Consider the following 23,014-nt stretch of genomic DNA (forward strand, 5'->3'; position numbering starts at 1 on the left):
ATCAGACAGCTTGCAAATGTGTAAGTAGCCCGCACACGCCGTTTGGCCACAGAATACTAACAGCGCTAGCTGCTTGGGGAAATAATACCGGTACCGATCATGGTACGAATAATGCTGGGAACAACGATAAATTCCCGGTTCTCGGGGCACTTCCACCACAAACACAGAACAACCACCAGCAGCGACCTGACGTGACGGACATTCAGCAGCAGATCAGCCAAACACAAGCGGTTTTGAACGCCATTGAACAGGCCAGCAGAAACAAGGCGTCGTTGCTGTCAGGGCTGAGCTCTTCGATCAACGGCACGACGAAGAGCGAGCAGGAGATGGCCGACATCGATAAGTACGGGCTAAAGGGCCTGTTGCCGGTCCTGAAAATGCAGAACAACGAGCTCAACACGATAACCACCGGGCTGGACCTCAACATGCTGGGGCTGGATGTGACCCCGAAAAACGACGACGTGCAGATATCCAAGACATTTGCGTCTCCGTGGCTCGAGACGAGCCGGTCGGAGGTGGAGCCTGTTTTCTCTGTGCCGCAGTCGTTCCAGATTAATAACGAGGAGCTCGTTTCTGTGGAGAGCAGAATCAGCTCGTTCAACGACGAGACGCTATTTTTCATCTTTTACTCCAAGCCCAGAGACGTGCTCCAGGAGCTGGTGGCCCGGGAGCTCAACAATAGAAACTGGAGATACCACAAGGACTTGCAGGTGTGGCTAACGAAGGACTCGAGCGTCGAGCCGACGGTCAACGGGCCGGGCTCCGAGAACGGCACCTACGTGTTCTTCGATCCGACTTCCTGGGAGTACGTCACCAAGGACTTTGTGCTGTACTACCAGTCCATCATATAGTGTATATTATTTATCTTACATGTGCACGACCTGCAGTGAAAAGACGATAAAAATAATTGTAGCTTTATCTTGTGAGATAGGGTATTATTCTAACTTTTCGCTTGATGACAGAGTTTATAGAGCTTAGTCTGTCACAGACAGGGCCCAGCTCTGTGGATAGAAAGGGCCACAGAAGGTCGAAAAATGGGTGCATGACGTGCAAGATCCGCAAGAAACGGTGCGACGAACAAAGGCCCAGCTGTGGGGCGTGTATCCGGCTCAAAAAGGAGTGCAAGTACGTGAGCGAGGAGATGACGAAGGAAGAGGTGCAGCGGCTGCGGCGGGAGTGCAAGATCTTGGAAGCCGAGCGCAAATGTCGCCGTCGCAAGCCGCAACAGCCTAGACCTAAAATAGAGTCTGTGGCCGAGCCCTTGGGCGGAAACAAAATCGTTTTCAACCCGTTGTCGGTGATGAGCACCGTTTCCGGCCCGCACGCGGCGGCCGTTTCCGTGTGGAACGCATTTGACGACACAGAACAGCTCGAAGTGAAGCAAAATGACGAGCCGGGTCAATTGGTGAGTGCGCAGTTTAGCCCGTCCTCGTTCGCGGCCAATTTCTCGCCGAATTTCGCCAAGTTCCTCAACGATCTGCCCCTGGACGAAGGCCGACGGTCGCCTGCTGGTGGTAGCATCACACCGTTGCAGCTGGAGACCCCTCCATCCGTGGCGAGCCCGCTGTACGCGAGCCCGTCGATCGTGACAAACTCGCCGCTCGCATCGCTGTCCAGCGTCGGCAAGCAGCTGTACGAGTACTACCGCGACAACCTGTGTCACGTGGTGTCGGTGGTGCGCAAGAACGAGAACATGTATCTGCGGACGTTTCTGCCCATGGCACACATGGACAAGAGCGTTCTATATGGGATACTGGCCTGGAGCGCGTTCCATCTGGGCGGCAGCAGGATGGAGCAACAGGGACAGTACTATATCAACCGGGCGATCGAGGTGATTGGCGAGCGGCCGCTGCTGCCGAACGAGTCGCGCGAAAATTACAGGGCTCTAACAGAGGAGCTGGAGGACGAAGAGCTGGTGACCAAGGAGACGGACGAGTTTGACGACTCTATGGCCATGTCGAAGCTGAATTTTTCAGACATGATCAATTTGCGGCTGGCTGCGCTGATGATCCTATGCGGGGTGGAAATTTGCAAGGGCGACGTGAGCAAATGGGCCAAGTACCTGCACTACGGCGCGAGTCTGATCAAGAAAAAGGGCGGAATCCGGTTTTTCAACGGGTGCAAGGATGAACATTTTCTGGTGACCAACTACGCGTACCACGACATGATGTCTGCGGCGATTGTGGAAGATCGCCAGCTGCACTTTGCGCTCGAGGAATACGAGGATATGTGGATAGCCTCGAACCGGATCCGGTTTCTGGACCCGTTGCACGGGCTATCGTCACCGGTGTTTAAGATACTGGCGGAGATCAACCAGCTGGCGGTGAAAACACGGCAGACGCTAAAACACTATCACGACCACGAGGTGCCGCTGAGCGAGGACTGCGGAGGCGCGCAAAAACGGCCGCAGCGCATGGCAGAGGTCTACGACAAAATCATGCACGAGTGCTACGCTCTGGACTCCAAATTGAACGAGGCTTCGCCAAACTATATACTGATGAACGACATGGACCCGTCGGACTTCGAGCTGCAGCTGACCATGTTCGAGGCGTTCCAGCTGGCAGCCAAGATCCACCTGCGGCAATCGGTGCTGCGCATGAATCCCGGGTCGATGGAAATGCAGTACCTGGTGGACCAATTGACGGCGTCGCTGGACATCCTGGTGGGGACGCGGCTGGAGGCGTGCATCTGCTTCCCGGTGTTCATAGCCGGGATGAACTGTGTTTACGCGGACCGCGAGCAGATGGAGGCACGCATCGACGACGTGGTGAAACGATACCGGTGGAAGAACATTGTGCGGTGTCGGCTGGTGATGAGAGAGGTGTGGAAGGCGAACTCGAACGGGGAGCGGTGGGTCGATTGGTACGAGATTGTGCGCCGACTGGGCTGGGACTTGAGTTTTGCCTGAATAGAGTAACTCATGCTTTTTGCAGGAGATGGAGTCTATCCCTGATAGAGTCCATCACGTAGCGCAGACCCTGGCGAGACTTTTTCAAATTCTCGTCGAATTTCGACTGCGACCACCGTTCGATGCGGTTCTTGATGCCGAGGCCCTGGAACCCAGACGAAAATGTGACCGTGGTGTTGTTTGTGGTCTGGTTCAGCTCGCGGTCAAAGGTATACTGGTTGTACTCCTGGATCTGGATGATTTTAGTGTGGTCGAGGTTGCGGGTGTACGTTTGCATTGTCTGGCTGCTTGGGTCGACGACGGTGCGCTCGATGATCCAGGACGTGGAGGTCTTGCCTAGAAACGGCTTGACCCACTTGGGCAGCCGGCCGGTCTTCACGATGAGCTTGGTCTGGTGGAGACGGCCTTCGGCGTCGATGTGGCGGTCGATTGTGTCGATGGAGAGCACGTGCGACGCGTACGGGTTCGGATAGCGGTTGAAATACGCCAGCGTCGCAGTCTCAAAGGTGTGCGGGAACGTGTGAGAGTTGTGGAAGTAGAGAACCATGCGGACGAATAAATAAAAATGAATTGAATTAAATTAAATTTTCACACCTCAGGCCAATTACAGGCAGATGAAATATAATGTTTGAGCTTCAAAAACTTTATTATGGCTTTATTACGATTTCTTTAGCTTGTCCTTCTTTTTGTAGCTGTCGATGTAGAAAGCGGCAAACAGCATCGTCAGCGGGGTCAGGTAGAACACGTTGATAAAGAGCGCGAGCGCTTCCTCGCTCGTCGAGATGCAGCTGCGGTACGTGCCACTCAGCACGTCCAGGTAGCGCACAAACAGGTGCACCACCGCAAGAGAGCCGCCAAACACAAACTGGCAGATCTGCAGTGACGTGAGTGTCTGCTTGAAAATGCCACCTAAACGCACCCCGACACATGCCAAGGTGTAATAAAAGTACATGATCGAGTGGATGAACGAATTGAACACCACAAAGATCCAGATCGGAGGTGACGCAAATCGCGTGCCGGCCCACATCGACAGGATGGCACCAGAGTGGTGGTAGCTCTGCAGCAGCGACGCCGGCCTGCCTTTCAAAAGGATGATCACCGTGTCCAAAATCTCGTAGTATTTGGACAGGTAGAACACGTACGAGTAGAAAGCCAGGCCCTTAATTGAGTCGCCCTGGTTGTACCAGATGCCGTGGTCCACATCGCAGACGCTCTGCCAGAACAGGTCAACCGGAGAAAGCTTGCTGGAAAGCGAGTAGTAGCGGCCAATCAGGTCTGGGATCAGCTCGTGCGAATAATAGTAGATTGTGGTAGTCATGCCGAGGAAAGTCCACACAGAGTAGACACAGAGCGCCACGTTGTGAAGCAGCACAAACAGCTTGAAGTAACGGTGCTTGGCAATGGCATACGGAGCCGACGGAAGGCGTTTTGGAACGGCCTGTCCCGGGTTACTGCTCTGGTACTGCCGTAGCTGTCTGCGAACAACGATCTTGTTCACCAAATGGACACAAATGAAGTACACAAACGCCACAGTGACGGGGGTTAGATAGTGCAGCGACGCTGGGTAAAACCTCTCCTTCAGAAAGGCATTGGAAGTCTCCATAGGGAACTCCTTGATTGGGGAGCTGGCGATGCTCGGGAGATGGAACACCTCGGAATTGGGTAGCCAATTCCACGAAATCAGCTTGTACGGCAGAGTCTGCTCGATAACGTCCATGGGGAATGTGTGCTGGAGCCGGCAAGAGAGCAAACTAAAAGTCGAGATCGAGGAAAAGTTTTCTGTCCGAAATTATCCAGAGCTGCTTTTATTTTGTTGAATACTGGCCTTGGTTGGGATTACGTAAGCATGCAAAAAAGGTTGTGTTGAGTATTCTGTTGACTGGAGGGGGAGTTTCGGTTGAAGGCAAGCGGAGTATCCGGTGGGGCGGTACTACCAGGAACGCCCAGAAAGCGAAAATTGACATGTACAAAAAAAGAAGCGCAAAGGGAAGTGCAAAACGAAGTGAAAAGAGGGAGCACGTCTCAAGATATATTGGTCTTGTAGGCTGCACGGTGTTGCCTATGGCCGGGAAGTATACTGCAGGAAGCCGGGGTATGGGGTAACAAGAGGAACGGTGGATTGTCTGCGGCGTATTTGGGATCTGCACATCGTATTAAACTCAGCCCAATCGGAGCAGTAAGACGCGCAAAAGAAAAGAGGAAACGCCAGCACACGGAAAATTTTCCTATTGTTGCCACCGGAAAAACTTTTTTTCATGCTGGTGGGACCAGTTCCCGCGCCCGCCTCTTCCCCCACGAAATCCGCGCGGTGGGAAATGTGGGTTCACTGTGGGCCTACATTTCCTAAAATTCCGGGATAAGCGTTAAATAAGATGCGTCTTGCCCTCCGTTGTATTTTTTATTTCTTTTCGGTATGGAAGAACACAAGAAAGAGAACGACCGGCCTTACAAGTGTCCGATGTGCGACAAGGCCTTCCACCGGCTAGAGCACCAAACCCGCCACATCAGAACCCATACCGGCGAAAGACCCCACCATTGCACCTTCCCGGGCTGCACCAAAAAATTTTCTAGGTCGGATGAGCTGACTCGCCATCTGCGTATACACACCAACCCGACGGTGCGCAAGAGACGCTCGCAGAACAAGAACATGAAAAACGGCGTCCAAATGTCCCAGCAACAGCAGCAGCCCCAGATTCTCATGCCCATGGGTTACGATATGATGGGGCAGCCTATTTACCCGCAGCCCGTTCCCATCTATATCATTCCGCAGGGCACCGCCATCCCGCTGTCCGCGTACCAGAACAACAACGGGTCGCCACAGATCGTGGTTAGTGGGTCGTCGCCAGGCCAGTTCCAGACCGCACAGAGCACTCCGACGAGTCCTGGGCTTCACCACCCTGGCGAGCTGCGGCCGCTGACCGGGGTCAAGTCGACGCCGTCGCTGCAGTCGTATTTTGGCAACCACGCAACAGACTTCACGCCGCCGCAGTCGACGCTGTCGTCGCGTACCAGCTCGTCCAACTCGCTGCGCTCGCTGGATTCGTCCTCCTCCACGCTCGCCTCCGGCACGCCGGCCGCCAAGGGCACAGTGCCGCCGCTGTCGTCGCTGTCGTCGCTGTCGTCGTTGCAGCGCATGACGCCGATCCGCATGTCGTCCTCGGGCTCTGTGCCGCGCGTGTCGTCGATGTTGTCGCGCTCTGTCTCGTCTGCGTCGCTCGCGACGCTCGTCCACGACGACACCCCAGCCAAGAAAAAATCGCGGCCAAGTTCCCCCACGCTCCACAGCAACAGCAGCAGCTTCAATTCGGCAGAGTCTATCGACCGCTCTATGGCCATCTTCAACATTACCTCGCCGTCGGAAACGCCCCTCACAACCCCGATGCACTCGCCCACCCTTAAACCCGCCGCCAGCTCTCAGAACATTCATCTCCCGCCCATCAGCTCCATGGTGCGTGGCATCGCGGAGCTCGACGAGGAACTGTTCCATAGAAAGCTTCTCAACAGCCCCGAAGAGCGCGCCAAAGACGTCCTCAACAGAGTCCCTGCCCCGCCACGGCCCGTGCTCTCCAAAGACAACTCCAGCAGTTCGGGCATCCTCACCATCGAGAATCTCGTCAACAAACAGAGATAGTCCTTTAATTCTATATAGATACCTAAATACACCGTTTCTTGCTATTTTTGCGTGTGAGCGCTGCCGATTCCCTGTTTCGTCAGCTTCACTGTCGCCTGGATCGGCTCTATGATACCGCTGTTGGTCTTGCCCAGCGCACTGCCCTTCTGCCACCCCATCTTCTCCAGCAGCTGCCGCCCCACGTTGTCCGCGCTGATCTCCGGCGCCGTCGCCGCCACCACGTCGCCCTCGCGCGGCGCCCACTTGCGGCCCTGGCCGTGCTCCTTGCTGCTCTTTTTGCGCTTGTTCTTCAACTCCATGATCTCGTCTTTCGATAGGTGCACGTCTGTGCGCCGGAAGATCGGCCTCTGTTTCAATATCCGCGCAACCTGCGAGTAGTTCGGCACGCGTTTGTACGTGTGCTTCGTCTTGATAGCCACCAGGTGTGTTTTTGGCCCGTTTCCCAGACTGCGCGGCTTGAGGTTGTAGCACTCCGCCAGTTTTCGCAGCGTGCGCAGACCGTGCGGGTCCAGCGGTGGCCACTGCAGCGTCTCGCGGCCCGCGTCGTGGTAGAAAAGATCGTACTCGTGCTTCATGTCGCGCACGTGCACCTCAAATGGGTACTTGGCCAGCAGCTCGCCGGTGCCGTTCGAGACGCTGCGGGGCTTCTCCTTCGAGCGGTGCCGCTTCGAAAAGCTCTCCAGCAGCGTCTGCCGCAGATCCTCGTCCATATCTTCGTCCAGCACTAGCCGTTTCTTGCGGCCCTTGCCGGTCGTCTGCAACGACGCCGTCGGCACCTCCAGCTCAATTGGGTCGTTGATCACACGCGACGAGTAGAACGCCACCATCTCGTCGACGCCCGACCCGTCGGAATCGTCGTCGCTCGAGACCGGCTCCAACGGCTGCTCGGGCTCGCGAAGGTGCTCTGTGGCGTACTCAAAAAATGCATCCACGCGGTGTTCCGGCAACCCCTGGTCCACCAGCAGGTCAGCAAGGTCTTCCTTGTCGAACCACTGCATTTCGTCGTCCAGAAAAGCGCAGTGGGCGTAGTACTGCGTGGTAGCCGCGCCGTAGCGGACGTTGTCGATACGCAGGAGATTCACATTAAACGCATAATCGTCGGCATCGTAGCCAAACGGCAGGGGGCCCTCACGAGAGGATACATCTGAAGCGCTGGCGTCCGACTCGATGAATGAGCCCTCGTCGTTGTCGATGTTGTATAATTCTTCCCCCTCGTCGTCGGACTCGGGCAGCTCTCCGTGGGTCTCATGTGGGGGTATGTGGGGGTAATGGGGGTCATGGGGAATGTTTTGGTAATTTTCATTGTCTAACTCCTGCTCTTGTTCACTCTCATCTAGTTCTCCCAGCTCTGCTGGCTCCTCCTCCTCTAATTGTCCCTCTGATTCTTCTCCTAATTTTTCTCCCTCCTTCTCTCCCTCTTCTTCCTCTTCTTCACTTCCTTCTATCAGTTCCTCTCCCTCTTCTTCTGTCTCCTCTGTCTCCTCTGTCTCTCCCTCCAGGTGCATTCCTCGCACCCCCTTCAGCAACTGGCGCGGGTCATACACCTCGCACGCCTTCACAAATTCCATCGGCAGCTTGCGCAGCGGCCGTTTCAGCGTCTCCTCGCGGTGGCGGCCCGTGAACTCGACTTCCCTAACCATGTGGCCGGCCTGCAGATCCATCAGCTCGATGAACTCGCCGTGCGAACGGCCCCTGCGCACCACAGGCGCCGGCCTGGTGCCCTGACGGGTGCCCTGGCGCCCACCGCGGCCGCCGCGGCCTCTCCTCGCGCTGCGTTGCGCCCGGTGTCCTTTCTTTGCCATACTGTCAAGTATTTTTCGTGACAAAAAGCAAGGGCAAAGAAGGAAATATTTCTTTGTCTATGCTTTTCCTTTTATATGGCATCCCATAGCTTGAACACCCTTCACACTGTGTTTGAATACATTTGGGATCGCGAGCTGCCCAATGACGACTTCACAAACACGCTCACCGTCCTGGGCAGGACATACGCGCCGGGCCCACCCCCGCATCAGGAGAGGACCCCGGACCTGAGGACGCTTTTTCACAAGTTCAAGCAGGACCAGGCCGCCGAGACAGAGGCCAGCTGGCCGCGCGAGTTTCTCGGCGATGTGCATTCGAGAATATGGCTTACGTATCGGTCGGGATTCCCGCTCATCAGACGTGCAGAGGACGGGCCGAGCCCCCTCAGTTTTGGCTCGCTCATTAGGGGCACTGTTGATCTCGCCACGGTGACCAAAGGGTTCACCACAGACGCAGGCTGGGGGTGCATGATTCGCACGTCGCAGTCGCTGCTGGCGAACGGCCTGCTCCAGCTGCGACTCGGCAGAGGGTGGAGATACGATCAGACCCGCGAGTGCGCTAAACACGCCGAGATCGTGTCGTGGTTCGTCGATATCCCCACGGCGCCGTTCTCGATCCACAACTTTGTCGAGCAGGGCGCCAATTGCGCAGGGAAAAAGCCCGGCGAGTGGTTTGGGCCTTCTGCTGCCGCGCGCAGCATCCAGGTGTTGTGCGAGGCCAATTACGATAAAATAGGGCTCAAGGTGTACTTTACCGCGAGTGGAGATATCTACGAGGACGAGCTGTTTGAGCTGGCGCAGGAGGGCGCCGAATTGCGGCCGGTGTTGATCCTTGCTGGGATTCGACTTGGAGTGAAAAACGTGAACCCGCTGTACTGGGACTTCCTCAAGAAAACGCTCAGCTGGCCGCAGTCGGTGGGCATCGCAGGCGGTAGGCCGTCTTCGTCGCACTACTTCTTTGGGTTCCAGGGTGACTACCTTTTCTACCTGGACCCACACGTTCCGCAAAAAGCACTGTTAATAGCATCCGAGGCCCCCCACGAGAGCCCCGACCCGAACCACTACGTGGAGGTGGAGTCCGGGCTGGACCTGGACTCGGTCCACACAAACAAGATCCGCAAGCTGCATTTGGACCAGATGGACCCTTCGATGCTGGTGGGGCTGCTGGTGGAGAACCGAGCTAGCTACGACGCGCTCAAACACAACATCAACGCGCACGACCAGGGGTCGCGATTTCTCAACGTGTACGACTCGCGGCCCGTGCTTGCGGCCAAGAGCTCTGGCGGGCTCGAGGAGAGCGAGTTTGTGGACCTTGGCGTTCTGTCGATGAACGAGTACGACGCGATTGACGACTGCGACGCGGGTGCGTGCAATGCGCTGCTGCGCAAGGAGCGTGCGTTTTCGCATCCTGTGCTGGTGGCCATGGACCCTGAGGAGCCCGAGGAGATCGATGCGTCGATCCATTTCGACAAAGACGCCTCGATTCTCGAAAAGGACCCGGACCGAGCGAACGAGACGTTTGAGGAGATCCACGTTTCTGAGACTGAGAGCCGGTTCGAGCCGGACGAGCCCGTCGTTGTTAGCCACGACTCTGCCGCAGTTATGTAAATTAAAATATTTTTTTCATCTCTGGCTGTGCTACAAATAATACGCGTAATGGATTCATCTTCAGACCGAGGCCTGGAGGACGATTTGGACTTCGACAACGACTTCCAGCACACGCCTTTGTCGGACTATGAGGCTGGTGAGGCCACAAAGCAGTCTGGTGCTTTCGACGCGGCGAAATTCGAGCTCGAGGCCCAGCAGGCCCTCAAGTCCCAGATTCTCATCCTGTGTTCTGCGCTAGGCGGGGCGGACGACACCGGCAAGTACGTGCTTGGTGCCGACGCGTTGGCGTGTCTGAAGGATATCAAGCGCTGGATCAAGGTTGTGGACGACGCGTCGGACACCTGGAACGTTGCCTCTGCGTGCGACGACAACGGCCTGGTGGTGAACGATCTGGTCCCGATTTTGGTTCAGCTGCCGGCCCGGGCCGTGGATGCGAACAGAACATTCTACCACAACATCCTGCTGGCCGCCCTGGAGCTTTTGGTGGCGCTGACACGGCCGCTGGTCCTGGACACGGAGCGGGCCTCTGCGGCGAAGATCGACCTGTACATCAAGCTGAAAAAATCACACGTCCGGTACAAAGACCGCATTCTCAACTACGAAGCTGGACGATGTCTGAAAAGCGTTGTGGGGCTGACAATCCCCATCCTGAGCACGCCTAGAGACCAGCGGAGCCCCAAGGACACGGTGATCCTAAATCTGTGTCTGAATCTTTTCCGCAACGTGCTGCGCATCGAGCCGGCGGACACAACGGTGGGGACGCGGCGCAGCACTTCCAAGACGCAGCAGGTCAACGACAACATGCCGAACGGCGTGAGCAGGGAAGATATCAGTTTCTCGCACACGGTGTGCGTTTTCCGCGAAAACAAGGTGCTGCGGTTTGTGCAGACGATCACGGCAGGACTGGGACGCGAGTTTGACGAGCGCGTGCTCGGCAGCGTGTGTCTCGACACCTACTTCTACCTGCTCTACGGTCTCGACCCAGCCACTGTGGCGGTGCAGCCGACCGACGGTGCGCGTGGCGGTGCAGCTTCCGTGCTGACTCTTGGCTCCGCTCTGGAGCACGAAAAGCTACTCAAGAAAAAGCTGCTGAGCAACAACGTGACGCGCCACGCCAACTTCGGCACGTTGCTGAGCATTCGGCAGGGCGACGAGCCCGTGCTGACGGTGTCGGGCCAGACACGGCTGATCCACGCCGACCTGCTCGAGCAGCTGGACGCCGGCGTTTCCAAGAAGGCCGTGGCGGCGCGGCAGACGGCCAACAAGAACGAGAGCACGCGGTCGGACTTTGACCGGCGGCTGGGCGCAGAGCGTGCAAAACAGCTCTCCCGCGACGCACATGGCGTTGTCCGTGAATTTTGCACCGATTTTGTGGAGGCCGGGTTCGGCCCGCTGCTGCGCGCGTTGCGGCGCGTCGTGCTAGGCGAGCGCACCTCGTTTGCCGCGTTTGTGGAATTCCACTTCTTTTACGTCGTTTCGTGGGTGCTGAAGTACGAGCGACTGCTCCGTGAACACCACGCCGATCACGTGTTCCGGCTCGGCTACGTCCAGGACGCGCTGAGCCACGACATGCTGCGGCTCGTTGTCAAGAACAGCCTGCCGTTGTACCTCCAAAACCGCGAGCACAGTCTTTTGCGCGTCGCTGTCGGCTGTTTCCGCGAGATGCTGCTCACCGTCGTGGACATGCACCGCCTGCGGCCGGAGGACTACTCCGGCCTCTCGCCAGAGCAGCAGGACGAGCTGGACGCGTACACGGCTGCGGCCGAGCAACTGCTGCGGCTGACGTTCTCCGCCGAAGACGACATCGAGGTGCTTTTCCATGTCGTCCACGACGCTCACAAGGTGTCACTGGCGCACGCGCTCGACATGATTGAGTACACTCATGTGCTGCTCAAGGTGCTGCAGTACCTTGCGGACCTGCCGACACCGCTCGCGATGGGCAGAAAACGCCGTGGCCGCTCGCAGCAGCAGCAGCAAGACTCCGACTCCGACAGCATGGACGACGCGCGGCTGAAACGGTATTTGCAGTTCGACCGCGCGCGCTACGAGGTGTACGAGCGCAAGCTGCTGCATGAGCGCGTGGTGGGCTGCTACGTGTCTGTCTTTGCCAAGTTTGGTGAGCTGAGCGAACCGCAAATGCGCAGATGTATCTCCTATTTCAACCGCATCATGCTGAAAAAAGACGAGCACTTTTTCAAGCTGCTACGGCTCGATTTCATGCTGGCTCTGCACGACATAAAGGACGCCGTGTTTGGCCCCGCCGTGAGGCGCGATCTCGGCCGTCTGCTCGGCTACTACATGCACACGCTCGAGAAAAAATGGGCCCAGACCGACGCCGTGCTGCTCGACCTGCTGACGCTCGGCCAGGACCACGACCGCGGCGTGCGCGCATACCTGGAAACAGGCGATTTGGATGAGTGGCGTGCACGCGAGCACGCACAACGCGGCGCCGACGTGGCGTTTGCAACACCAGGCCTGTCGTACTCGCACAAGGTGAGCGTGCTTGCGAGCGCACTCGTGTATCGCGACCACGGCAGTCTGCTGGAGACGCTGACGGCGCTGCTGCGGACACGTGACGACGACGAGCTCGTGCTGGACGACCGCGCGGCGCTGCGCAGCGGCGTATTCCGGCTGCTGCTCGCCACAGTGGGCTTCCGTCTCGCGCCCGGCCGCGCTGTGCTGCCCCGCGACGCCGACGCGGGTCACGTGACCGCGACGGTGGAGCTGCTGGAGCAGGCGCGGGAGCAGCCGCTGGAGAGCGACGAGGTGGAGGCCGAGCTGGTGGAGGAGGGGCAGGAGCCGCGGGAGCAGCGCGACGACGACTCAGCGCGTTTTGACGATCTCGGCTCGGACAACGACCTGGAGACGCTGAACCGTGTTTCGGAGACCATAGACCGGCTGGACGTGTTGGAGGCGGCGCTGGAGAAAAATACGGGCAAGAGACGGCGCGACCCCGAGGCGGACAAAGTGCGGTTTGCGGCCGCCGGACGCAAGCGCAAGGGCCGTGCTACCAAGACGAAGCGGCGCAAGAGTGCGCCGAAGCACGACGGGCCGAAACAGCATCTGTCGTCGAAGTACGTTGACTCGGACGACGACGCGTCGGACGCAGAGAAAGAAGCCGAGTTTTTCCGGCGGGAAGAGCAGCTGCAGGCGCTGATCCAGGCGAACGGCGGCGTGATCAGTCCGGAGCAGTTCCAGCGACTTCTGGGCGGTGGCGGGCAGCAGAGGAGTATGGTAGACTTGAGCGAAAATGAGGAGAGCTCATTGAGCGGAAGCGAAAGCGAGGGCAGCACTCAGGGGTCAGGTGTGCCCGCTCGCCGCGGCCGTGCCGTGATTGACGAGGATGAGGATGAGTAATAAATTAGCAATGTCTATATACCAGCATTAAAAATTCTATACGACACAGTGGTCGTCGTCGGTGTTTCGCAACGCACTCAGTATTGTCTGTGTGGACGACAGCACCATGACACACAGACCAAACGCTATGCACAGGTACAAGGGTATTTTCTCTCTGAGCGGCTTCATCTTGGTCAGTTTAAGAAAACATAGCGGGGGCAGGATGAACGCCAGCAGCGACGCGGACGTGGCACCGACAAGTTCCAGAATGGCCCCCAGATTGCACGTGAACAGCGCCGCGAGCATGGGCACGCCCGCGAGCACGGTCGTGATCAGCAGGTGCTGCGTCGTGGACAATTCGGGGATCTCGTGTCTATGGTAAATTTCGAGCAGGTCGCGCACAACTGCGCGCACCACGTACAGCTCGAGCGGGTACGTGGTGAGCATGTTGAGGCCGAAACAGAGCCGTGCAACGTTGACGATCCAGTCGTCCGTGGGGAAGTTATTGAGCACATTACCCTTGGTCTTGGGCCCAAATGCGAGGTAGCCCGAGACGCCCATAATGCCGCACACTACGCCGGAGAGCGCGCACGCGACATGGGTCACGCGGTTGAACCGGTCGAGCGTGGGCTTTTTGATCGAGTCGTAGATGAACGTGGTGTTGTGGTGGCACACGAGCGCGAATGAAATCACGCTGATGCTCTGGAAAATCCCCGGCTCCACAAACCAGCCAGTTCCAGACACCTGGCCACGAACATCGGCTGGCATGGCTGGGCCGCGGAACACCACAATCAGCAGGATCACAGACATGCTGACGAGTGCAATGCCGCTGGCCTTCGCGAGCCGGCCGATGTCCTTGGTCAGTGACAGCGGGAACGAGATGCCCATAATGCAGAACACGATCAGCGTGTTTCTGGCGAGCAGGAAGTCCACCACCCTGGACGATTCGACCTGGCGCGCAAACACAGATCTCAGAACGTGCGGGATCGTGTCGCCAATGATCACAGCAAACCCAACGTTGCCACCAAACCCAAATAGACCCTGGGCCAGCAGGATCGCGGTTTTCCCCAAATCGCCGTACGCATGGCTCACAAAGCCTGTGTACGTCTTCGCTCCCGACAGCTTGGTGTTGACGATGATCATGCGGAGCGTCCAGTCGTTGACGACGGCCAGCAGTGCAAGCAAAACCAGCCCTGTCAACAGCCCAGCGTTGCGGAACGCCCGCGGTATGCCCACGATGCCTGCTCCGAGGATCGAATTGGACATGTTGAAAAAGGCCGCCTGCAGGTCACTTTTGCCGTGTTCTGTCACCAGATGGTGTAACAAGGTGTCCTGGTGGTCAGTCTCGTCCTCAAGCAGCAGCTGCTCGCGCTGGTCGCCCAGCTCGCCTGGGTCTTGTGGCATGACAAGATAATTTATTTTAATTATATAAATATATATTTATTTATCCCGCCTCGCACCGTTTTCCAGCGCAAATCACTTTGTTTCCTATTTCTCTTTAATTATGAAACCGTCCAAGAAACAGACCGACGGTCCCGCCTCGCGCGTGAGCTCCTTCATGGGGCTGCGCAGAGGGTCCAAGACGGTGGACCAGGGCTCTGTCAGCTCGCCAACCGGCACGCTGTCGCGGATGAATACCAACGCGTCCATGTACTCGATCAACGAGTCGCCCACGAAGAACGGGCTTTTTTCGCGCACAAAGACTCATCAGGCGTCCGACTCCAGCAGCATAGAGTCGCCGCTGTCGCGGATGACTACCAACACCAGTATTGGCGGGCCATCCACCACCTCTGTGTACTCTTTGCCTTCATCCCATACCAAAAAGCTCAGCAGTGCAAATTTCAAGAAAACTCACCGACATACAATTTCCGACGACTTCGAGCTCGAGCCACCGGAATCCGAGGAGGAGATCGAGATCATGTTCAAGGAGGTGATGATCTCCAGAGACTTCAACAGTCTGCCGGAAAAGGCCCGCAAAGAGATGGAAAACTACCCTGCGGACCGAAAATGGATGCTTATCCGACAGCACAAGCTGGCCGAGTACAAAAAACAGCGCATGATGCAGCAGCAGCAGCCGCACTCGGCCGTCCCGAGCCGAAGCGCCTCCACGGCCAGCACCGCTGTGACAGAACGGTCCACTCCTTCTGCTGGAAAGGCATTTGACGCGCAGTTTTATGTGGTGCAATTGATTGGAAACAAGATCACCAATGACCAGCTCAAGGAGCTCGACATTTGTTTGAGCTCAGAAGAGCTGCATTGGACCGAGCAGTTTCTCAATTTGCAAGGAGCAGTGGCCCTTTGCAACGTGCTGATGCAGCTGTACAAGACCAAGCCGCTTATCAGGACCCAGGGCGTGCCCAACCGCCACCAGCCTCCGTCGCCCGCGCAGATCCTCTTCACGAACCCTGTAGAGGACTACGAGACCGTGCTGGACAAGGAGACCAAGTTGTTCCGTTGCATCAAGGTGATAGCCGACCTCACCGTCGGAATCGATCATCTGCGCAAAATAGACATTTTCATCCCCGCCATTCTGGGCGGGCTCTACTCGACGCGGCCACAGGTCCGTAAGTGGGCCACCGACATCATCACATATTTCTACCACAAGACCAACTGCAGTCCGCTAATATACAAGACCATTCACAAGCCCGTCAACGACAACGTCCATCTGGCGTACATCAAAGAGCTCTACATCTCGCGGCCCAACCTACTCGACCGGAAGTCGCAGTACATTCTGTCGAACGCCGAGCGGGTCAAGAAGTACGAGGCGTGGTTTTGGGCTGTCATCAGGCTGTTTGAAGGCCGCGGCAAGATGGGCAGCCGCGTTGGCTCGTATGACGAATTCAAGCTCAGCGGGCCCATCTCGAACAATTTCCTCATTGAATACGGACTTTCTACGCTCCTGTTGATCAACACGCTTCTCCAGTACTCCAAAGACCTCGGAGACAGAACCAAGCTGCGCCGGCTGTTCCAAGTTGCAGGTATGACCGAGCTGTTTGAGCATCTGCGGCCGTTGGAAAACGTGGACATAGAGCATAGCATTGCCAACATTGAGAGCTCGGAACGTGCCGATTTGCAGGAGCTCAAGCAGATGGAGGAGTTTCAAAACAACAATATCAACTTCAACGACCCGTTGTCGCTGTTTCAGGCGATGCTGAACAAAGCCAAGGGCACCGAGGCTGAAGGGTACTTGACGTCAATGATTCAGAATATGTTCATCAGCCAGTCGTCTAATTTGCACACTTTGGATCCGCAGCAGGTGCACAGGAACTTGAAACTCATGGACACGTTTGTTTCGAACATCACCATGGCGTCCGGCGAAGACGACACAGACATGAACATATCGATCAACAGGCTGATAGCATCGTACCGGACGGACGAGATTGCACGGAAGGCGATGCTGGAAGCGCGCGAGGCGAAGAAGCGCGCGGAAGAGGCCGAGGCCGAGCGCGACAATGCGCTGCAAAAGCTCAATGAGGGCTCGAAGGGTGTCATAGAAAAACTCTACAGAGACATTGCAGAAAGGGACGAGATTCTGGATCGGCTGCGTGAGAAGCTTGAGGCCAAGGACAACGAAGTCAGCGAGCTGCGCAGATTGCGGGTTTTGGACAAGCACCAACAAGAAACCGAGATGCGCGAGATGTTGCTTCTGCTTCACAGCCAGCGGCTGCTCTCCAGTCCACCAGAGTCCTCGGGAACCGCGTCTTCTTCTATCAAGACTGAAGGATCTTCCACTGTGGAGGAGCTCCGCAAGCGTCTTAAGTCGCAGGTCGACAAAAACAAGGTGGAGGTCAAGAGAATCGGTCAATCCGGAGTGGAGCCGAACGCTCGACTGCGTGATTTGCGGTTCAAGATGGACTTGTTGGAAAGAGAGGCCAGGGACTTGGAAAACACGGAGTTTGAGGACATTCTAGCAGAGAAGCACGACACAAACAAGGTCGACGACGTCAAGACCTTGAGCGAGCTGCGGGCCAGACTCGAGTCGTTGCAGAACGACGCAAACAAGGTGATCAAGGTACAGGCCAACTTGAGCACGCAGGAAAAGCTCGAAAGACGCAAGATGGAGGCTCTGGACAGACTGCAACGGTTAGAGAAAACCATGCAGGAGCTGAAGATCAAGGAGTTGGAGGAGGTCGATTCGGCCGATCGTCGCACACTAGATCCAAAGCAACGCGCTGTCAAGAACGAGCGTGCCGAAAAGCTGAAGAGCGAGCTCAGTGAGTTGGAAACCATGTGCAACAATCTACGGTTCCAGTTGAGTCTCAACAACGAACAAGTCGACAAGGAGGCCCTTTTGCAGAAGTTTGAGGACCAGTACTCCAGAGGCAAGAAAGAGGTGCCAAAGGCAACATTTGTAAGTTCTGCTCCGCCGGTGATGGTTGGTAACTCGGTGAAAAAGATCGATACCAGCTCGATGAGGCCATTTCTGGGAGAGCTGGAGAGGACAGTGGGCAAGTCGCCTGCTCTTGACGAGAAGGAAAATACAGAGCCTGCTGAGAAGCCGGTGGTGAAAGAAGAAAGTAAGGAAGAGCCACCTAAGAAGGAGACTCCAGCACCTGTTGAGTCTACTGTTCCGCCACCGCCACCGCCACCTCCTCCTCCACCATTTCCAACCTCTGCAGGCTCCCAAGGAGCACCTCCTCCTCCTCCGCCTCCGCCTCCTCCTCTTCCATCCGCGGGCACGGGCATGCCACCTCCACCACCTCCACTTCCTTCTGCAGGACAGAAGCCAGTTGCAACGCCAGAGAGTTCGCCGTTCCTTGCTCCAGGGCCGTTTGACATGCTTCCTCGTCCTAAGAAGAAGCTCAAGCAACTGCATTGGGAGAAAATCGACGACCCTGTTGGTTCTTTTTGGGCCAACATGGGTTCAGAGGATATGGCCAAACAGCTTCTGGAAAACGGTATTTTTGACGAGATCGAAGTGATCTTTGCCGCCAAAGAGGCCAAGCGGATTGCACGCAAGAAGAAAGAAGATGCGAAGAAGGTTTCTTTTTTGAGCACAGACGTTTCGCAGCAGTTTGGAATCTGTCTTCACTCGTTTTCTGGGCTTGATGACGAACAGGTGGTTGCAAAAATTTTGCGGTGTGATAAAGACGTTCTGGACAAGAGCGCGCTGCTAGACTTCCTTGCTAAGCCGGAATTGAACGAGATATCCAATACATTGGCTAAGAACTTTGAGCCGTACTCGACAGACTGGCAGAACGACAAGGAGGCCAAGCATGACAAAGATCCGAGCGAGCTTGCCAGAGCAGATAGGATATACCTGGAGTTGATATACAATTTGCAGCATTACTGGAAGTCAAGAATGCGCGCGCTGAACGCCATTTTGAACTATGAAAAAGACTACGAGGAGTACGTTAAGAAGCTGGAGATGCTTGAAAAGGCTTTGGAGAGTCTTGAGAACTCCAAGACTCTGCGGAAAGTCTTTGACATTATTTTGATTGTCGGCAATTACATGAATGACAAGTCTAAACAGGCGCATGGGTTTAAGTTGAGTACGTTGCAACGACTCAGTTTCCTAAAAGACCACAAAAACCTAATTTCGTTCCTGCACTATGTGGAAAAGGTGATTAGAGAAAACTACCCAGAGCTGATTTCGTTTGTGGACGATTTGAAGCCCACGATCGATGCAGCCAACATTTCCGTGGAGCAGCTGAAGAACGACTGTCAGATGTTTTCTCAATCGATCCGCAATATCGATGCTTCGTTGCAAGACGGAAACTTGAGCGATCCGTCGAAATTCCATCCGATGGACAAATTTTTGCACGTTGTTTTCCGCGGCCTGCCCAACGCGCGCACCAAGGCCGAGCTGCTTAGCGACCGCTCAAAACTTGTGATGGAGAAGTTTGATTCGATGATGCGCTATTTCGGCGAGGATCCAAACAGCGACGAGTTTGTGCGCAACTCGTTCCTCAAGAAATTCAGCGAGTTCGCCGAGAACTTTGAGCGTGCCTCGAAGGAAAACAAGGAGCTGGAGGAGCGCAACAAGAAGTACGAGATGAGCAAGAAACGGTTTGAGGAAAGCAAGAAGGAGAAGGAGAAGCAGCAGGAGGCGCCGAAGATCAACTCCGATATGGACAAGTTCCTCCAGCAGCTGCGACAGACGGGCCCGTTGCGCTCGGAACCAACCTCTGCGAAAATCAAGCAATGGGCCAAGAAACACACCGCGCTCTCTGCTTCTGCTCTGGAGTCGCCGTCCAAAACGTCTGAGCAGGACGATGAGGACGATCTGCGGTCGAAGACACACGATCTGCTGATGAAGCTGACACAGCAGTCTGGCGATGATTCCAGTCCGCCGGCATCGAGCTCCTCCTCTGCAGTGAACCTAAACTCAGGAAACGGGTCTGAGCTCAAGTTGAGCGACAAGATGAAGAGACGGTTGCAACAGAGCTCGCGCACGTCTTCCATCACATCGCTCGACTTTGACTCGGTCTCGCGGTCTGAGTCTTTCAAAACCAGCCGGTCGCGGCTGGATCTGGCGAGCCAGGCCCTCAGTAACCCGTTGGCGGAGCAGGAAGCTAGTGCGATGTCGCCTAATCCGCTGATCGAGGATAAGGAGGAGGAAGAAGAAGCAGAGAAGGAGGATAAAGTCGACGAGAAGTTTATTAACGGTTCTGTGCATGACGAGGCGTCCGAAACGTTCGAATCTCCGGACGAGTTCCAGGACGCCAGCGAACAGTGAATACATATACGTGATTCTATTTTCCCTTGAGTAGCTCGAGAGCGAGCTGGAGCTCCTTGATGGCGGTCTCGATGTCTTCGTAATTGAGCGCCGAGATGGCGAATCTGGCACGTTTCTGTGCCTGGGCGATGATCTCGTCCATCTGCATCATTTGCTGGATATCTTGCTTGGAGAGGGCAGGTTTCGCTGGGGCCTTTGGCTGAGACTTGGGCTCTGGCTTGGCTTCCGGCTTTGGAGCCGGCAGATCGGGCACTTTTGCAGGTGTCTTGGGGAGCCCGAGCTTGTTGGGCTCTTCCTTAATGATTGCTGGCGCGGCCGGCAAATTGAGCGAGTCTTCCAGCGAGTCTGGAGCCGACGGTAGAGCTGGAGGGGACGATTCAACGGGTGTATCTTTTGGCGACTTTTCGGGCGAGTTGATCTCCGATGGCGGATTAGGAAGTGCCAGAGATGGCGTCTCCGGCTTCTTTTCGCCAGTGTCGTCCCAGCCGGCAACTTCTCGTTCCTCCTCGGGCGTCACGTAGTCGTTTGGGTCTTCTCCGTTTTTGATAGCCTTGAGGATCCGTGTTGCGTGGAATTTGGCGTATTTCTGGTACTTTTCGAGCTCCTGCTGTTTGTCCTTGAGTTGTTCCGGCCATAGGTTGAGAACTTGGTAGAAGTCCAGCGCTGCTTTGAAGTTCTCCACAGTTTTCTTGGTGGCCGTATGGTTGGCAATTTCTTTAAACGAGCGGTCGAAAATTGCAGTGGCAAACCCCCATACAAGCTTGAAGCTGGATGCCGGATCGTTGATTATTTCAAACGATTTCGATGACGACTCTTTGATCGCCGCCTTTTCCTGCTCGATGTCGTCCAGCAGCTGCAAAGCGTACTGTTCTATCTCCTTTGATTTCTGGTGCAATTGGTTGTCCAGGATCAGTTCTGCCGCGTATAGCTTGCAAAGGTACGCGATGCTGGGCTGTACGCCTGCGAGCTCACCCGCACGCTTCACGAATGGCTCGATTATTTTCAACCCGTCCGGAACTGACATAGATAATAAATAAATAAAATTAATTGCAATAGGTAAAAGAACTTTTGATTAATTTTCTCTTTTGGGACGCGAAATTCGGTTTTTGCAAATGGAACCAAACGAGCCCAAAATCATGGAATTGGCCAGTCCCGACCCTGTGCCGCGACTCGTGGCGTACGGTGATGTCACCGTCGTCGAGTTTGACGTGGAAGGGTGCACGGTGATGCGCCGGACACAGGACTCGTGGGTCAACGCGACGCAGCTGGCTCGACTGGTTTCTGTTGTCAGGCCCAAGATTAGCGGGTCAATAGAGGCCCAGGCGAAACAGGGCGCTCACGAGATTGTCCAGGACGCTCCCGACCAGCTGAAGGGCGTCTGGGTGTCGATTGAGCGTGCAGAATCGCTTTGCAAAGAGTACGACATTTACGGCGTATTGACGCCGCTGTTCAACTACAAAGGCCCCAAGGACCTCGCACGCACAACGTCGACGCTGACGGAGGCGGACGAGCCTGCGTCACCCACGAAGAAGGCCAAGATTGCGCCCGAGCTGCCTAGTCTGCAGACTTTCGACCACGACACCCAAGTGCCGAACCCGAACGCTCCTCACGCGCTGGCCCCACTCGGCGACGACGAAGCCGATGAGAAGAGCAAGGTCGTGCTGTCGTCGTTGTTTCTGCCGAACCAGAAGGAGTTCTCGCTCGAAGGAGTCGCTATCGACGCGCCGATCGACGACAACGGTCAGACAGCGCTGCATCTGGCCGCCACTCTGGGCCGCATCTCGCTGGTCAAAGAGCTGGTCTCGCGCGGCGCCAACCGTCTGCGCGGCGACAACGACGGCCAGACAGCCCTAATCCGCGCCGTCCACGCCACAAACTGTCTCGAACACTCGTGCTTCGACCAGCTGCTCGACTACCTGTATCCGGCCATCACTGTGCTGGACCACAAGGGCCGTTCTGTTCTGCACCATATCGCGTACACGTGTGGTCGCAAGGGCCGCAACGAGGCGTGCAACTACTACCTGGAGACACTGCTGGAGTGGGTGGTGAAACGCGGCCCGCACCTGCCTCCAGGCCAGCAGATGAGTCTGACCTCGTTCATGCAGGAGGTGGTGAACATTCCGGACCGCAACGGTGACACGTGTTTGAACATCGCGGCGATGGTGGGCAACAAGCAGATCATCCAGCAGCTGCTCGAGGTGGGCGCAGACCCGAACAAGGCCAACAAGGCGGGCGTGAAGCCTGTGGACTGCGGCATCGACGTGGCGTCCGCACGGACACGGCTGCCACAGCCGACCGCGGTGCAGAGCGTGCCCGAGACGCCCAAGTTGAGCAGCATGAAGATTCTGGAGTCGTTGCAGACGTTTGTGAGCCAGCTGGGCAGAGACTTCAGAGAGGAGCTGGAGTCGAAAACGAAGCAAGTCGACGAGATCCACCCCAAGTTGCGCGAAAAAACGTACAAACTGTCCGAGAAGCGCAAGCAGTTCGAGGAGCTCGATAAGCTCGTGCGCAAGATCGGCGACTACAAAACCAAGATCATCAACCTGAACAACGCTATCCGCGAGGAAGAGCAGCGGTTTGTCGAGGAAACAAAAGAGCTGCCGATCAACTCCAAGACGTTCGACGGCGACTTTGACGCCGACGAGCCGTTCACCGTCTGGTCCGTGTATAACGAGGTGGAGAGACGACTACAGGAGACAAAAGACCCGGCGGTGTCTGTGGCCGACTTTATCAACCAGCTGGATCCGGCTACGCTGCTGGCGTCTGAGCAGCTGGAAGATCTTCCGCCCGCCGTCATCTTGGAGGCCCGGATCAACGCCTACACAAAAAACAACGCGATGCTGATCGAGCGGACCAAAAACCGCCGCTCCTCGAGCCAGGAGCTCGAGCAGCAGTTCAAGCGTGTGATCGGGCTGTGCATCGGCAGTTCGGTCGACGAAATCGACGAAAAGCTGCTTGGCAGCCTACTGCTGAGCGTGGAAAACGACCCGGACCCGGAGATCGGCCAGATCAAAAAGGTCCTGAGTATAGTGAACGAGATAGAGAAGTAATTG

At 56.3% G+C, this 23,014-nt stretch overlaps 12 protein-coding genes across 12 annotated transcripts; 7 read left to right on the top strand and 5 right to left on the bottom strand.

Annotated features, from left to right (window-relative positions):
* Positions 1–16: 16 nt before the first annotated feature.
* On the top strand, positions 17–851 carry HPODL_04388 (uncharacterized protein; the record flags this gene model as incomplete). Its single annotated transcript, XM_014079186.1, has 2 exons — positions 17–20; positions 70–851. 2 exons carry the CDS (start codon positions 17–19, stop codon positions 849–851), a joined length of 786 nt encoding a protein of 261 aa, XP_013934661.1.
* Positions 852–955: 104 nt separating this feature from the next.
* Positions 956–2,908, top strand: HPODL_04389 (putative transcriptional regulatory protein; the record flags this gene model as incomplete). Its single annotated transcript, XM_014079187.1, has 1 exon — positions 956–2,908. One exon carries the CDS (start codon positions 956–958, stop codon positions 2,906–2,908), a length of 1,953 nt encoding a protein of 650 aa, XP_013934662.1.
* A 10-nt stretch (positions 2,909–2,918) lies between these two features.
* HPODL_04390 (Protein UPS1) lies at positions 2,919–3,455 on the bottom strand (the record flags this gene model as incomplete). The annotated part of the gene is made up of 1 exon (XM_014079188.1): positions 2,919–3,455. One exon carries the CDS (start codon positions 3,453–3,455, stop codon positions 2,919–2,921), a length of 537 nt encoding a protein of 178 aa, XP_013934663.1.
* Positions 3,456–3,566: 111 nt separating this feature from the next.
* Positions 3,567–4,625, bottom strand: HPODL_04391 (uncharacterized protein; the record flags this gene model as incomplete). The annotated part of the gene is made up of 1 exon (XM_014079189.1): positions 3,567–4,625. One exon carries the CDS (start codon positions 4,623–4,625, stop codon positions 3,567–3,569), a length of 1,059 nt encoding a protein of 352 aa, XP_013934664.1.
* Positions 4,626–5,321: 696 nt separating this feature from the next.
* HPODL_04392 (uncharacterized protein) lies at positions 5,322–6,539 on the top strand (the record flags this gene model as incomplete). Its single annotated transcript, XM_014079190.1, has 1 exon — positions 5,322–6,539. The coding sequence occupies one exon, from the start codon at positions 5,322–5,324 to the stop codon at positions 6,537–6,539; it is 1,218 nt and encodes a 405-aa protein (XP_013934665.1).
* A 41-nt stretch (positions 6,540–6,580) lies between these two features.
* On the bottom strand, positions 6,581–8,341 carry HPODL_04393 (Protein SQS1; the record flags this gene model as incomplete). Its single annotated transcript, XM_014079191.1, has 1 exon — positions 6,581–8,341. The coding sequence occupies one exon, from the start codon at positions 8,339–8,341 to the stop codon at positions 6,581–6,583; it is 1,761 nt and encodes a 586-aa protein (XP_013934666.1).
* A 75-nt stretch (positions 8,342–8,416) lies between these two features.
* Positions 8,417–9,946, top strand: HPODL_04394 (cysteine protease ATG4; the record flags this gene model as incomplete). The annotated part of the gene is made up of 1 exon (XM_014079192.1): positions 8,417–9,946. The coding sequence occupies one exon, from the start codon at positions 8,417–8,419 to the stop codon at positions 9,944–9,946; it is 1,530 nt and encodes a 509-aa protein (XP_013934667.1).
* Positions 9,947–9,994: 48 nt separating this feature from the next.
* Positions 9,995–13,303, top strand: HPODL_04395 (Topoisomerase 1-associated factor 1; the record flags this gene model as incomplete). Its single annotated transcript, XM_014079193.1, has 1 exon — positions 9,995–13,303. The coding sequence occupies one exon, from the start codon at positions 9,995–9,997 to the stop codon at positions 13,301–13,303; it is 3,309 nt and encodes a 1,102-aa protein (XP_013934668.1).
* A 36-nt stretch (positions 13,304–13,339) lies between these two features.
* Positions 13,340–14,686, bottom strand: HPODL_04396 (Vacuolar amino acid transporter 2; the record flags this gene model as incomplete). Its single annotated transcript, XM_014079194.1, has 1 exon — positions 13,340–14,686. The coding sequence occupies one exon, from the start codon at positions 14,684–14,686 to the stop codon at positions 13,340–13,342; it is 1,347 nt and encodes a 448-aa protein (XP_013934669.1).
* A 100-nt stretch (positions 14,687–14,786) lies between these two features.
* On the top strand, positions 14,787–19,961 carry HPODL_04397 (Protein BNI1; the record flags this gene model as incomplete). Its single annotated transcript, XM_014079195.1, has 1 exon — positions 14,787–19,961. The coding sequence occupies one exon, from the start codon at positions 14,787–14,789 to the stop codon at positions 19,959–19,961; it is 5,175 nt and encodes a 1,724-aa protein (XP_013934670.1).
* Positions 19,962–19,977: 16 nt separating this feature from the next.
* On the bottom strand, positions 19,978–20,985 carry HPODL_04398 (uncharacterized protein; the record flags this gene model as incomplete). Its single annotated transcript, XM_014079196.1, has 1 exon — positions 19,978–20,985. One exon carries the CDS (start codon positions 20,983–20,985, stop codon positions 19,978–19,980), a length of 1,008 nt encoding a protein of 335 aa, XP_013934671.1.
* An 88-nt stretch (positions 20,986–21,073) lies between these two features.
* HPODL_04399 (Start control protein cdc10) lies at positions 21,074–23,011 on the top strand (the record flags this gene model as incomplete). The annotated part of the gene is made up of 1 exon (XM_014079197.1): positions 21,074–23,011. The coding sequence occupies one exon, from the start codon at positions 21,074–21,076 to the stop codon at positions 23,009–23,011; it is 1,938 nt and encodes a 645-aa protein (XP_013934672.1).
* Between the last annotated feature and the right edge of the window lie 3 nt (positions 23,012–23,014).

This window comes from Ogataea parapolymorpha, chromosome V (genome assembly GCF_000187245.1).
Source record: "Ogataea parapolymorpha DL-1 chromosome V, whole genome shotgun sequence".
Classification (NCBI taxonomy): Eukaryota; Fungi; Ascomycota; class Pichiomycetes; order Pichiales; family Pichiaceae; genus Ogataea; species Ogataea parapolymorpha.